This window comes from Taeniopygia guttata, chromosome 20 (assembly GCF_048771995.1).
Source record: "Taeniopygia guttata chromosome 20, bTaeGut7.mat, whole genome shotgun sequence".
NCBI lineage: Eukaryota > Metazoa > Chordata > Aves > Passeriformes > Estrildidae > Taeniopygia > Taeniopygia guttata.
This window is the reverse complement of record NC_133045.1, coordinates 9,412,810-9,427,498: the sequence shown is the minus strand read 5'-3', so window position 1 is coordinate 9,427,498 and position 14,689 is coordinate 9,412,810. Positions and strand designations below refer to the sequence as shown.

Sequence of the window (14,689 nt, the reverse complement as noted above, 5' to 3'; positions counted from 1 at the left end):
GTGCAAAGTCTCTGTGCATTTTCCCCACTGTGCAAAGTCTCTGTGCATTTTCCCCACTGTGCAAAGTCTCTGTGCATTTTCCCCACTGTGCAAAGTCTCTGTGCATTTTCCCCACTGTGCAAAGTCTCTGTGCATTTTCCCCACTGTGTAATGTCTCTGTGTATTTTTTTCACTTCAGCGTGAGGAGGGGAACTGAGGATGGAGCACAGAAGGGTTTGCAGACCAAAGGGAAGGCACACCCCCCCTCTGCTGTCCTTCTGCAGCCCTTGTGACAAGTGTGCTCCTCACGTCACACTCCATCAGGAGCAAAAGGGGCTGCCTGGTTATGCCCTGAAAAAAAATCTGATCAGATGCACACAGAGAGCTTGTGCCTCATTGTTCTGAAGGAGGTCTCACTGAACTTCTGGTCTGCAAAAGGAGACTGTGAACTGATTTACCTTTATTGACCTTTGCCAGATTAGATCCTCCAGTGGTACCAGCGATAGAGGAGTGCAGCTGATTTCTAACATGCAAGGCTTTAGATCTTGATTTGCACCTAAATGAAAGAGTACTCTCAAATGACAAACATCCCTGAGGACTAAATACTGCCTCTGAGCTGAACCTACCAGACATGCAGAGCACAGACTCATCCCTGCAAACCTCTGTCTGCACAGGACACACAGGCACAGCTCAGCCCCATGCCAGGAAAGAGATGATAAATCACAACCTTTTTCTAGTATCTTTTTTTTATTATTATTTTCCTATTCAGCTCCAGGAGCATCCCTGCTGCTTTGAATCCCTTTTAGTACTATAAAACACCTAAAAAAACAAAGAAGAAAAGCATGTTCATAGAAGTTTCTGGTCCTTGTGCTGTGGGAAAGAAAGTGAGAAGATGCAGTAAAAGTGACAAAGATAAGGAAGGCACAGATATCTGATGGATCAAGTATTTCCTCTTCAGTCCCTGTGACCAGCTTACAAAGACATATTAAAAACCAATCTGCCCACAGATCTGGGGCTGTGGTGGGTACACAGGGACTTCAGTTCTAGCACCACTGAAGAGCACCTCCAGAGAGCACCAAAACCAGCAGAGCTGCCTGCACAGCCCTGGCTTGGCTGCAGAACACCAGGGAGCCATAAACACAAGCAGCATTTTGCATCCACCCGTGTGTCAAACACCACAGCGTGGCCTCCCAGCCTAATTGACAGAAACCAGCAGCTCCCCTCCACTAATGACAGCACCCATTACACCTAATTAGCTGAGGTTCTGTTCCAGGTCCTGCTATGTTTACACTCAAAATACATCTTCCAGCAAAGAGCCTTTTTGGAGGGAAAAAAAGGAAGAGGAGCATAATTACAATTAAGCCCCTAAACGGCAGAAAGTTGGAGAATGCAGGTCATGCTGAGGGAAATGGCTCTGAGGGATGGCAGGTGACTCTGGGGTCACCAATGACTGGCAAAGCTCAGCTGGAGACCAAGGGTGGCCACACTGTACCTGCCCCCCACCCTGGAACACCCAGCCCTGAGGTTCCTCTTGGTCTTTTTGATGGCATCAGAAGATGGCTGGGGTTTCTTCTAGGCTTCGTGTTTCTTTGTCTTTTTTTTTTTTTTTTAGTGATTTCTCCAGATGTTTCCTGGCACCACAGTACATTTGAGGAAGGTTTAACCTCTTAATGAATTGTTTTGGATGGGTGTCCACAGGACAGCTCAGACGAGGGCTGGTGGGTGATGAGAGCAGTGCACAGGAAGAGGAGCAGAGTAGAACAGTGGCATTAAAGCAGCTTCAATTTGTCTCTGTTTCCTGGGGTCTGTGGAAGAAAGAGGCACCTTGGCAGACTCTGGGCTGTCACCATCGAGGGCAGAGCCCATCCCTGGGAGGCTGACAAGGGCAGGAAGGGTCCAGGGGCTGAGGGGCTCGGAGACAGTCAGTGCAGAGGGTTCAATACAGGCAAAAGTTCAGTGGTCCTGGGACAGGGAGTGGTGCAGGAGGTGTGAGAGCAGGCACAGCACCAGGGGGTCTCATGGTGGCTCTCTGAGCCCTGGAGGGTTGGGTTGGACTGGCTGGTGGAGAGCAGGAGTGCAGGTCACAGGGCACCTGAAATGGCACAAGAAAGCAGAGAAGCTCTGTAGGGGCAGCTGGAGGCAGAGTGAGCTGTTTGTACCTGGCAGGTCTGGGGAACAAAAACCTTTAAACCCACAGTAAAACTTTTCAGGGACCCTGTAAACCCAGGCCTCATCAAGGATCTGAAACAATGGCAAGGAAAAGCCAATTCATTTGTCACACTGCACTCTGTCACATTTCTGAAGCAGAGTCCCTGTTGGAGTGGAAAATCTGTAAAGACCAAAACACTAAATCATGCTGATAAACAGCCTGGCCAGCCTCCAGGCTTTCCCTTTCTGCTTTTCCCTGTGTTTATCAGCACAGACCAGCCTTTGCTTGCCCCATCCTTTAATCTAACTCACAGAGAATGAATGCTTCTCCTAGTACTGACTATCTGGCAGAACTGCACTTCTCAAAACTCCTCTGCCCTGTCTCTGAAGTAACCATAAAAACGAATAAAACCCATTCACCACATTCCCCAGACTGGCAGGTGCCAGGGAGATGTTCAGCCTCTCTGTCAAGGCTGCAGGGATCTCCAGGGGAAGCAGGAGAAGGGAGCTCAGGCTGTGCTCCCCATGCCCATGAACAGCTGGGGTGGAGTTCTGGCCAGGACTCTGTCACTGCTGAGAAGCAGTGGGAGTCCCCAGGCTGGCAGGGGCTGACAGGGACTTTACACAGGCACCTCACAGCTGTGCTGCTTTGTTTTGGGCTCAACAAACAGAGGACTGGTGCCTTCAGGAGTGAGGAGCAGAGTGACTCAGATGGGCAGGGGGAAATCTCTGCCAGTTTGTAAGCAAATGATGGATTGCTCCATCTGCCCAGATATCCTTGTTCCCCTGGGGAGGAACCAGTCCATCCGCTCCATCACTGAGCTTTGTGATATCCCTCCCCACAAAGGTCCTTCCGAGGCTGTTGGATTTGGGGTTATGACATTAAATGTTGTTAGAATAAACCTACCCAGAGTCCCAGGAGAATAGGCTCAGGAGACCTCACCCAAACCACCTGGTCCATCCTATACTTATGTCTTTCCCCATCTTTGCCAAACCAGTTCCTAAAGGACCTCCAGGAACGGATACGGCACCACGTCCCCAGACAGCCCATTCCAGTGAGTCACTAATCATTGCCAGCAGAAACGAGTGTCTAACCTGCTGCATTTCAGTCCATTACCTCATGTCCCATTCATCACCTCATTGCTCCATTCCTCCCTGCATGGGAACACTGCTGAGGCGTCCCCCCACACTGACTCTGTGGGACCCCAGCCCAGAACAAACACACTGACCTTATACAAGGAGGCAACGTGGTCATCTTTTTCTCCATTTGTCCCCAATCTTCTTGCCCTGTCCACGTGTGCTGGTGTTCCTGTGGTGCCACCTCAGCTGGCTCTCTAGTGCATTCACCTGGGGGGGAGAAAGCAGCAGATCTGAGAGGAGATTGCACAGATCATCTTTAACCTGCCCCAAATGCAAGGAGTCTGCACCACTGCACAGATCATCTTTAACCTGCCCCAAATGCAAGGAGTCTGCACCACTGCACAGGCAGTCTTTAACCTGCCCCAAATGCAAGGAGTCTGCACCACTGCACAGGTAGTCTTTAACCCGCCCCAAATACAAGAAGAAAATGCTGGCTCAAGTTTTCTTTGCTGAGGTTTCATGACTCTGTGAAAGACAAACATTGGGGCACCAAGTTTTACCTGTTTCCGTAGGGAAGTGACTGTCTTCTCCAGTTCAGCCACAAGGGACTCAAGATTCTCTCTGGAGGAAGAGCTTGGAGAGGGTGCCTCGTCTCTGGGGTCAGGGATAAAAAGTGAAAGGGGTTATGCACATAGCAGCTTCCTAGGTGAGGGAATCGTTTTGCCTTCTCTAACATCAGCCTCTAAGCGAGTACCAAAGGGAAGGGCCCAACAAGATTCACCTGCCAAGAGATGCCAGCCAAAAAGTCCCTCAGCCCAGGTATTTACACATCAGAGCTGGGCTCTGCACTGAAGTGTGGAAGACTGGCTGAGCTCAGCATCTCTCTACTGATCCACCCCTGACCCCACATCTCTGCAAAGTGCCAGATTCAGAGGCCTGAATGGATGGAGTTATTAAAACTTCTCTTTCATAAACTGGAGGTAGAAGGGGTGATACTACACCTGGGCAAGGCAGGCTTGTGCTTTGCAGGGTTTTCCTCTGGGTAGCTGAAGCCAGGAGACCTCTTGCTTCGGAAGCGCTGCGAAAGAGCCCTGAATTGCCCTCGTGTCCGGCAGTCTTGGGGAGGAAGGGAAAGTCTGCAGTGAGCACTGGTCTTTAAACAGTGGTGAGTCAATGGCAGCAGCACAAGGCAGGGCTGGCCTCCTGCACCATCCACCCTGGACACATCTCTTAGGCCAGAGGGAAGGAGGCGACCAAGGTGTGGAAAAGGGTGTGCATCACTTGTGGATTACCATGTCTCAAATGGACATCTGAACCAGCATGCAGCCCAAGGGGACCATGGCACGATCTGAGGTTTAATGGCAGAGATTTAGGCTCCCCAAATGAAGCTGTGAAATGACACATACTGGGGATCATGTCTTGTTTCAGTCTCTTCCTCAGTCAGAGAACAAAGCCCTCAACGAAGTGGAATTTCAGACAGATAAAATGAAGCTAACAGAGTTAACAGGCTTCCTAGAGAAGTGGCGAATGTCCCAAACCTCTCAGGGTTTAAGAAGCATTTGGATATAATAATAAGACATAATTAATAATTTGCTTTAACTTTTGATCAGCCCTCAATTGGTCAGGAGATTGGACAGGATGATTGCTGCAGGTCCTTTACAGCAGAAATATAATATTCCTATTCTATTCTATTCTATTCTATTCTATTCTATTCTATTCTATTCTATTCTATTCTATTCTATTCTATTCCATTTCTATTTCTATTTATATTCATATTTATATTTATATTCATATTTATATTTTCAGTTCTTTTTGCACCCATCTGTTGACACAAGGGTCTCATGGTGCAGCCAGAAAACAGCTACAATTTCATAAAAGCTGCTGTGACATGTGACAAATGCCACCCAGAGTGATAGCCACATCAGTCAGTGCCAGAGCATCCCTCTCCTTACCCTCACAACAGTCCTGCCACAGGCGGAGGTCCACAGCAGGAATCTCCTCACAGCTGACCATGCCCTGCAGGTATGATGCCACCTGGAAGACGTCTCTCTGCAGCTGCTGGATGTGGTCACTGTTGTCACAGATGACACGAGCCAGGGACGCCTGTCTGATCTGAGTCAGCTGCGCCGGTGTGAACACTCCGGGGTTCTCATACCAAAATCTGCAGTGGGGTGTAATCACAGCATGACTCAGGAGTGGGAGAGGAGGAAGGGAGTGAGTGAGTGAGTAAGTGAGTGAGTGAGTGAGTGAGGCTGGGAGAGGAAAATGATCTCCCTGACATTTGTGTGGCAGCACCCACACCCCTCAAAATGAGCGTCTGCTCTGGTGCCAGGTGGCTGCAAACACAGATGGCTTTTTCTGAACCCACAACCCCCCATGCTCCTGCCCTAAGTGCATGGCCTGGCAAAGGCGTCTCGTTCACACAAGCAGCAAACAGGGATTAATTAGAAAGAAGCTCCTGTGGACATTTTCTAGGATTTTCATGAGATGTTGGGAACATCCTCAATGATTCCCAGGGTTCTGCAGTGAAATGAGAATCATTAAATCAAGAAAGGACACCTTGACAGTAACTGTGACAAGTGTTCTTGCAAATACACTGGACAGAGAACACCGTTTCTCATATTATAAGACAATAAATAGGAAAAAATTACAGATTCTGCTTCTTCCTGTAAGGCAAAAAGCCTCCCAAAGAGAATACCAAAGGATTTGGGATGATTCCAATGGCAATACCTGTCTCCATCCCTCAGCCTTCTGAACTGAGTCGTTAACAGGCACATCAGTGTTGGTCCCACTCTGGTCCCAGGGACAAGATCCTCCACCATAAGTGCTGGAAACAGGTCAATATTTTTGGTAGTTCCATATAAACTGCAGGATAACAGATATTATACAAAAAAAAAAAAAAAAAGTTAAGAGGGTGAGAAGAGTGGTGATAATATAAATCTGATACCAACATAGAAATTTGTATGTCAGGAACTCATCTGGACAATATTTTTAATGCTTTTATCTAAAAGACAATAGGATAAAGACCTGCCTTGGAAGAGGCAGACAGGGCAGATAGGACACAGTTTAATCTGACTGGAAAATAGCTCCAAGGCTCAATCTGCTCCCAAACTACACCACAGCAGTGCCTGACAACATTCCACCCAAAACCAGACCGATCACTTGGAGAAACTTAATTTGTCTGACCTCATTGTTAAACCACAGTTATTACCCTATCTATCTGTGGGGGGCAATATCTGGGAAGGTTATTCCATAGGTATATTGGAAGAAGCAGGAACTTTTCACTGACTGGTCTCCAGTAGTTTTGATCCTTCCACATCCAGGCTACAGTACCTCCTGAGCTTTTCTCTGATCTCCAAGTTCTTTATCTCATTTCGGAGGTCCTCAAACTCCTGTGCTGAGGAGAGGTTGCAGAAGACCCTGAAGTCGTTGTAGGGTGGGATGCCGTGGTCTCGTCCTCTCTGGATGTTGATAGCAGCCAAGTCCAGTGACACAGAGTGCGCCATGGAGAAGAGTTTCTCTGTCAGCTCCATGTTGAGGAGTTCAGAGGGCACCCGCATTTTCCCAGGAACCCCAAACAGCCCACGGAGAAGGGGGTCGATCCCCCCTTCCTGCATGATCCTGAAAGGGGAGAAGAAGGCCTTGTGCAGGGGGATGTGGCCTTGTCGGATGGGCTGGAAGGTCTCGTTCAGCCGGTACAGGATGGGGTTGATCAAGGTGTGCCCGAAGCGGAAAGCGGCCGTGGCAAAGGCGTTGAGAATCCCCGCATTGACGTTGGGGTTGTAGCCTTTGTACTCACCCAGCATCTTCATCCCAGCCTCGCCGAGGACCTTGGGCAGCCACTGGGCATAGGTGATGTGCTGCATCTGGGCACCCACAATCTTCCGCGCCTCGTGGTACAGGAGGTCCCCGTCCCAGTGCGGGTTGAGGGCAGCCAGCTCGGTGGCAACGCGGTTGTGCTCCCTGAACCACAGCGTGTGCATGGCCGTGAGCCCCAGCTGCTCGTTGGCGCGGTGGTCTCCTGCCAGGAAGCACGGCACGGGGCTCTCGTTCTCATCCCTCATGCACTCCGTGGGTGGCCCCACAGCAAAGGGAAGGAGGTGCTTCCCCGAGCTGGGTACGACTTGCCCTCGCTTCAGCAGCCCTTTCTGGCCGCTCAGGTCCCGCAGCTCCCGCGATTCCTGCTCTGTGCTGCCGTAAACGTTGGAGGCGTCGATGTAGGATGTCAGGTGGTTGATCTGCTCCCTGGCATAGACAGAGTTCATCAGCAGGGAGGTCATCCCGCTGCCACACACGGGGCTGGAGCGCACAAAGAACATGCAGCGCCCGTTCCGCACGCGGGGGTCGTTGGCAGGGACGGCGATGGAGAAGCAGGGGGGGTCGTTGGTGCACACCTCGCTGCAGGGGGCTCCGTCTGAGAAACGGGACATGCTGATGGCTGCCACCGTCTGGTCCATGTCGTGGTCCAGGAACTGGCCCCACTGCATGAGCATGTGTGTGAACTGGTCATCGGGGGTGATGGTCTCGGTCCCGATCATAGCAGTGGAGACAAGGCGAGGTAGAGGAAGGGGCAAATCCCTGGCATCTTCTGCCAAGGAAAACCCTCTGGGCAGGTTAAATCCATTCTGGTAGGCAGGTTTGAGGAGCCTCTGGAAGGCTGTGAGGGATGCACCCCACATGGGGTGCTGGAGGTTGTTACAAGAGCCGTCGTGGGTCCTGTACTTCCTGTGGAAGCAGATGTCGGAGCAGTTGGGCGTGCGGCGGTGCGCGGAGCAGCCCGACAGGTTGGCGATCATGGCCAGGTAGTGAGGGGACACCAGGTCATTGTAGCGATAGCCTGCAGAGGGAAGGGCAGAGCACCAGGTCAGGCACCACCTGCAGCCTCCTGATCCCCACTGTCCCATGGACGGCTCTGTGTGAAAACCCGTGTCGGAATGGGCTTGGGCATCTCTGAGCGTGGTGTTGGTGTGGAATTTATGGGAAGCAAAGGAAGCACAGAATCACATCAGACCCACAAAGCAGAAAAGAAAGGGACAAGAGTTTAATTGCACAGAGCTGGAAACCAGAAATGTTGTGACTGGCAGAGCAAACTGTAGGGGTGGTCTTGGTCCCTATTCTAGGTTTATTTTATGGCTCCCTGGGTTATTGCTGCCACCATGAGCTCCATCACCCTCCCAAGCTCTACGTGACGAGCAGCAGGAAGCCGTGGGTGACTGCCAGGGCACTGCTGGGCCGTGTGAAAGCGCTGAATGATGCTGCATTGTGTGGATGCTGACAGGGCAATGAGGAGGAGAGGCTGGCAGTCCAACCAGCCCAGACCAGACCTGCTGCCTGGAGAGACATTCCTTGCACCCTGGAACACATCCAGGCAGGAAAAAATATTTACAGGCCCCAAACACACATGCCTGCTACATGATGAATCACACGCATAGGTAGAATCACGCAGTGAACAGGAATGTTTGTTATATATCAAGGATGTGCCAGGTAGGAAGTTTTGGGGTCCAGCTGCTGCATGACTGAACATCATTAGGTATTTCTGGTGTTACATTGCTTTGTTATTTGCTATCTTACCTCAACACAAGGAACCTGAGCTGCTGGGACTTACCTGAGTTTGTAGCTAAGAGGTCAAAGTAGGAGAGAGAGAAAAGGGATATCCCACTTCCTCCGTGGCAGCATGCCTCGGAGTTCACAGCACTGTTCTCGTTGCCATTTGGAGGGCAGGAAACATCTCAGACCATGCTGCTGAGGGTCTGAACTTCAGACCCACAAGGATACTCCTCTATCAGTTAGATGGCTAATATTTTTTTAAGGAATAGGGCTTTTATAGCCATCTAAGAAACCTTTACCAAAACAGGGAATTAAAACATTTTCCTGGATATCAAACTGGTTCAATGAACATAAGACCAGCCCTTCAGCTGTTAAAAAAACCCCATGAGATATAGAAAGAATTGCCACTCAGACAACACCTTTCTTGATATACCCAACATTTATCTTGATTTTTGATACACCACTGCACATTTTAAACTTCCTGGATGTCTACAGATCATTGTTTTCATTTCACCCCGCGTATAAAATCAAGAAGGGAAATGAAGTCTCTCCTACCTGTGACATTCATGTCCACAATCAGCCCTTGCTGCACGTGCTCCTGGATCAGCTGCAGGGTCCTTTCAAAGATCTCCCCTGCCCTGGCTGTCTCGATGGTGTAGGGGTCCCTCGGGTAGCGGAACAGAGCCAGGAGGTCATTGGGAGTCTTGGGGCGCCTGTTTCCAGGAATCAAAAGTGATGCAGGATCATTAAAATTAATCACTTCTGCTCAGGGCAGTGAGACACCACAAGCAGCAAGAGTCAGGCTCTAAGCTGGTCTAGTGCTTGGCCCCCAGTTTAGTGCCTAAGAACAACGTGGCTTGCCTGCACATTGCAGATGATTAAAGAAAGGATATTTTTCCCCAGGAAAATGCACATATTTAATTCCCTCAGTTTCTCTGGGTTTTTTCTGTGATAGCAATTTATTTTTTCACTTTTCAACAGCTGAAACCCAGAGGGTTTCTGGCTTAAAACAAACTATCCATCCTTCCAATAAAAACATATATTGGGGTAGAAAAGGATTGAATCATATTCACTTGAGAATTTATTTTTTATTGAGGAAATGGTTGGAATTTTTATATTATTATTTCTGTACACCCTCCACAAAGTCAGTTGCATTCATAAAATGACTACTTTGATTATTTTCCTTTTTATTCACTATCTCCACAACCAACTCCAGCTGACAAAACGCAGATAGAAGCGACATAAGAGATGATGCTTGTGTATCTCATTTTTCCAGAATCCCAAATCTGTAGGGAAGCTCTATCACATCCTACATAGCGCAGCTTCAACCTCCAGCACTCAAAAAAAAACCCCCATAGTTTTCCTTTGCAGGCTGCCAGTGATAAAATGAGCTTTGAGAAGGCTCCATTTCTTAATTTCTTGTGGGGTTTTATCCCTTTTCTGCTTCAGACCCCAGCTCCAGGCCCTTCCCACACTTACTTGCTGAAGAGCTCGGTACGTGTGGAGTTGATGGCGTGGTCCACGCTGCTGATGGCCTCGCGCAGCGACGTGGCCACAAACGTGTCCCCGCTCCGACCCACGTCCGTGGCTGCCCAAAGCACAAAGAAACAACAAAACACCCTCAATTTGCTTCGATATTAATTGGCCCTCTCGGTTCATGAAAATCTGTGCACCAGCTCCAGTGACCGCGCTGCAGAACAAGCCGCGTTTCCGCTTGTAATATAAACACCCTGAATTTATTTTTTAGGACAGATATTCTGAAGAATGGGAACTGCCTGAAAAAGAAGGTGAGTTTTTCAGATGTTTGTGGGCACACATTCAGAGTTTTCTCCCATACAAAATTTTTTGCAAAAAAGAAAAATATCTGTTTTGGTTAGTGTTTAAACTGCAAAAAGAAAATGTAAAAACCACAGCAAGTTAATCCGAAAGAATATATTTGCTTCCCACAGGCACTTTTCAAATTAATGAAACTAATTTAAATATATTGCTCATATATTAATTTTATGTTTGTGGAAGACTTTACTTATTAATTATTGGTAGTATTTAATAGATACTTATGATAATCTTACTGTTAACACATTTGCTATATGGTTTTATATAAAAATATCAAAATTGTTGTTGGAATACCTTCAGAAGTAAAGACATCACTTCTTTAAAATTACTACAGGATGCATTTTTAAGCCAGGGCCTTTGTCACAGCTGAACAAACCAGTTCCCAGTTGGCTACTGGTGTATGCTGCCGTCAGCTTGTGAATGAGGCACTAATCAAGAACAAACCAGAGAAATTATCTCAGGAATTATTTCAAACAACAAAGACATTTCTTACCATTTTCAGCTCCTTGCTTACAGCCCCTGTATGGAAAATGTAACTAAATTTATTTAATAAGCAACTCACTATCCACTGTGGCTATTGCTGGAACAGCTCTTTACTTCTATTTTAAACGCTTTTGCTTGCCTTTGATTTCTTTTTTTTTTCTTTGCCAGTTTTCTTACCCTCAAAGAGGTACAATTTCCACTCCTGACCTCTGGTTTGACCAGCAGAGGAGAGCTACTCCTCCTTGTTCATTACAGCTTCCCTAATGCACAGAGCAGGAGATTGAAAACCAGACCTAGTTCCCATTCCCAAGATTGGTGCACAGTCTAAGGTTGGACTTGATGATCTTGAAGGTCTTTTCCAGCCTTGCTGATTCTGTGAGTGTAGGATTCTATGACTGAGCAGGCATTTAAACCCCTGTATGTGCAGTGACAATGTTGTTCTGCTCCTCCCTTCCCCAGCGTGTGAGGTTTTGGTCAGATGATGATTTGTGAGCACATTGGCACATTTTAATAAGTTTCTCCCCCCCAGCAAAGGCAGTAACTGCATGGACACCGACAGCTGGGCTTGCAGGAAGAGGTTTAAGACAACACCTCTGGCTTTGCAGAGAAAAACTGCAGCTCAGCTGAGCAAACAGCGAGGGGCAGCTGGGAGATGCGTGGGCTTTCACGAGGTGACTCCGATCCAAAGGACCTGTCTGCAAAGAAGCTGAAGAAATCATTTCTTACATAATTATCTGCTCAAAGTGTAGCTGTCAACAGAGCACAGCACATCCTTACACGGGAGCCAGAGAAGGCCCGGGGGAGATACGGTACCGGTGATGGTGAGCTGCATGGCACTCGAGGTGAAGCCAAAGGGGTTCCTTGCTATGCACTCGTATCTGCCCTGGTCAGCCACACCCAGGTCCTGAATGGAGAGGGTCCCATCCTGGCTGATGTGGAACTTGCCACTCTCTGTGATCTGGATGCCCTCCTGTTGCACCATCAAAAGACAGAAGCTGTGTCAGAGCAAGGAGAGCTTCCCACCAGCCCAGCCTTCAGCCTGCTCAGCAAACCTGGGGATGGATGTGATGAACAAATGTGGCCACCAGATGTTAGCATTGCTCTTCCAGAGAAACCAGAGAGAAGTCCAAGGGCACCTGCTCCTGATGGGACCCGCAGTGAGGAGGTCCCTGCTCAGCTCCTTCCCCTGGCCCAGCCCAGCTGTCCCCACAGGATACCCCACAGGTCACCCCACCCAGACATGCTGGCTGGAACAAGCCCCAGGCACTGATGCCCCCACAGAAGTTTCATGGCACAGAATTAAACTGCAATGTTTTCAGTTTTAGGACAACAAACTAATGGATTTTTGCTGGCCTTGATCTGCAGAGCCCAGCTTTTGCTGGCTCTGGCAGCATCACTCAAACCCAACCTCTCAGCCTGGCTGGTGGCAGATGTGATTTTAGGTTTTACTTTTTTAAATCTCCTGCTTCTTACATCTTTCTGCTGCCCTGCCACAACCTGAAGCTTGCTCTGCTGCCCTCTCAGGCCCTTTCCTTCTGCTCCCACTGATGGTTGAGCCTACAGAAAGCTGAAAAGAAAGAAAGCTGGTTCACCTCCCACCCGACTTTTGTGGGGTAAGTGTGGCTCAAGCATTTTCTGTGCCTGACTGTGCTCAAAGGCAGGGCAGGAAACAAGGAAAGTCCCAAGTGTTGTACTACAGAATAGCAGGAAAAAAGTCAGAAGAACTTAATCTAATGAATTCTTGGAAAGAGCAGCCAGGCTGCTGTGTGATTTTGAGGGATCATGGCTTTGCCCCATCAAAGCTGGAGCCAACAAGCATCATCCAATACCATCAGCAGGAATCCTGGATATAAGGAAAAGCTACTTAGAAAAAAAAATCAATTTTCAGAGTGTTTTTGTTTTTTTTTTTTTTTCTTCCAGGGATGGTCAATCAAGTATTTAAAACATCCTGGAATGTCACTGGCTTCAAGTGACTCTTTTGGAAAGAAGAACTTGCTGCAAGGCTTTGAGTCTGAGAAACTGCAATGCTCTCTTAAGAACCCCAAATCAGTGGAAATGTTGGTCTTTATCCACGTGTATTACAAAACTAATGAAACTGGGAGAGGTGTTGAAGGAGGGAGCTGTTGAATTGTCCCCCAGAGGAGCTGTCCCTCTCCCCAGTGATGTGAAGTCACCACGTACCTTGACCCAGGTGATGGTGGGCCGAGGGTCTCCCTGCGCAGCGCAGGAAATGGAAACGTCCTGGCCTGTCTCTGCCACCAGGTCTTGGGGGGGATGAAGGAACACCGGGATCACTGCACAACACAGGGGGAAAAGTCACTGGGGTGAAAAATGCATCAAGGAAAACAGAGAAATGTGTCTGTGAAAAAACATCTCAGCATGGGGAAAGCAGAGCTGCTGCTCTTGCAGGGGCTCCTCACAGGGGCAGCAGCAGCTCACCCTGTGCTCTCTGTCTCTCTACCAAGCTCTCTGTTCATAAATTTATGTAATTTATGTTCATTATTTTCTGCTCCTCTGCATCTCTTCTTGGGGCAATTACACAGGAATGTGCTGCACTATTTAAAATCCTTAATTCAAAGGCTTTCTAGAAAAGATGCTCCAGCTGAAACAGGGATCATGACTTGCTTCAGGAATTATCAGATGAGGCTCTCTCAAAGTGTTAGTCAGGCTAGATTAAGTAATTATATTGATCTTGCTTGTCTTAAAATATTCTGTGAATTCTGTGATTGAAGCTTCACTAATTTCATGCTTCTAGAATGTTTCCTTCCCTCCAGTCTGCCATTAGTAAAACCCTGCCCTGTTAGTGAACAAGAAGGGAAGTTTGCTTGTTTAGAAGAATCATTTGTAAGGAAAAAAAAAAAAAGAAAACTAAGAAAGAGCTTTAAAAAAATTAAGGGAAAAAAAAAGCTTTAATTAAGCAAAAGCATCCCTGTGTGACTTGTGTTTTAGAGTCTTGATTTTAGGAAACCTAAATTTAGATTGAACTGATGGCCTGGTAGGAACATTTAAGACAAATGTATCAAGAGCCAGAGTGAAATGTTTGCAGAATGTTTCGTTTGGAAAAGAATTTTGCTAATAATTCTATAGGAAACACATAATTTTTAAATTGAAATTTACATATATATATATATATATATATAAGTAAGAATTTAATTCATACACTTTTTTTGAACATTATCCTGTTTTTAAAGGAAAATTATCCAATTTTCCTTTACCAAAGCAATTTTCTCTATGACAACTCCCGAACTGCACCAGCTTATTCCAATTTACAAACCTTGGCTCTCAGGAAACCTCTCCCACATTTCCCACCAGCTGATGGAGCTCTCGTGGCTGGATGCCTGCTCCCAGGGAAGAGCAAAATCCCACCCCATAGGAGAGAGGACAGCTCCCTGCCTGCTCAGATGGTTATTGACCACAAAATCAAATGATTTCGTGGATTTCTGTGGGGTTTCTCTCTCAGGGTTCCTAAGGTCAGGATGACCCCAAGAGAGATCATATAGAGTCTTTGCTTCCCTAGCCCGAACGCAGCCAAATGAAAGAGCCTGGAATGATTCTGATTGTGCTTTCAAGGTTATTAATTTCTTCTTATCTAAACATTCTTTCTTTGACCTGCCGATCT

The 14,689-nt window shown here is 47.7% G+C and overlaps 1 protein-coding gene across 1 annotated transcript in view; it reads right to left on the bottom strand.

The window, feature by feature from the left end:
• Positions 1-707: 707 nt before the first annotated feature.
• LOC100220938 (peroxidasin homolog) overlaps positions 708-14,689 on the bottom strand; it is a 46,206-nt gene continuing 32,224 nt past the window's right edge. Inside the window, exons 13-23 of the mRNA XM_030288384.4 lie at positions 13,252-13,364; positions 11,884-12,040; positions 10,234-10,342; positions 9,310-9,467; positions 6,541-8,044; positions 5,938-6,072; positions 5,160-5,368; positions 4,209-4,323; positions 3,768-3,861; positions 3,357-3,474; positions 708-2,071 (exon numbers count right to left, since the gene is read on the bottom strand). Of these exons, the coding sequence (XP_030144244.4) occupies positions 3,379-3,474; positions 3,768-3,861; positions 4,209-4,323; positions 5,160-5,368; positions 5,938-6,072; positions 6,541-8,044; positions 9,310-9,467; positions 10,234-10,342; positions 11,884-12,040; positions 13,252-13,364 (2,690 nt within the window). The 3' untranslated portion in view covers positions 708-2,071; positions 3,357-3,378. The remainder of the gene's footprint in view (positions 2,072-3,356; positions 3,475-3,767; positions 3,862-4,208; positions 4,324-5,159; positions 5,369-5,937; positions 6,073-6,540; positions 8,045-9,309; positions 9,468-10,233; positions 10,343-11,883; positions 12,041-13,251; positions 13,365-14,689) is intronic.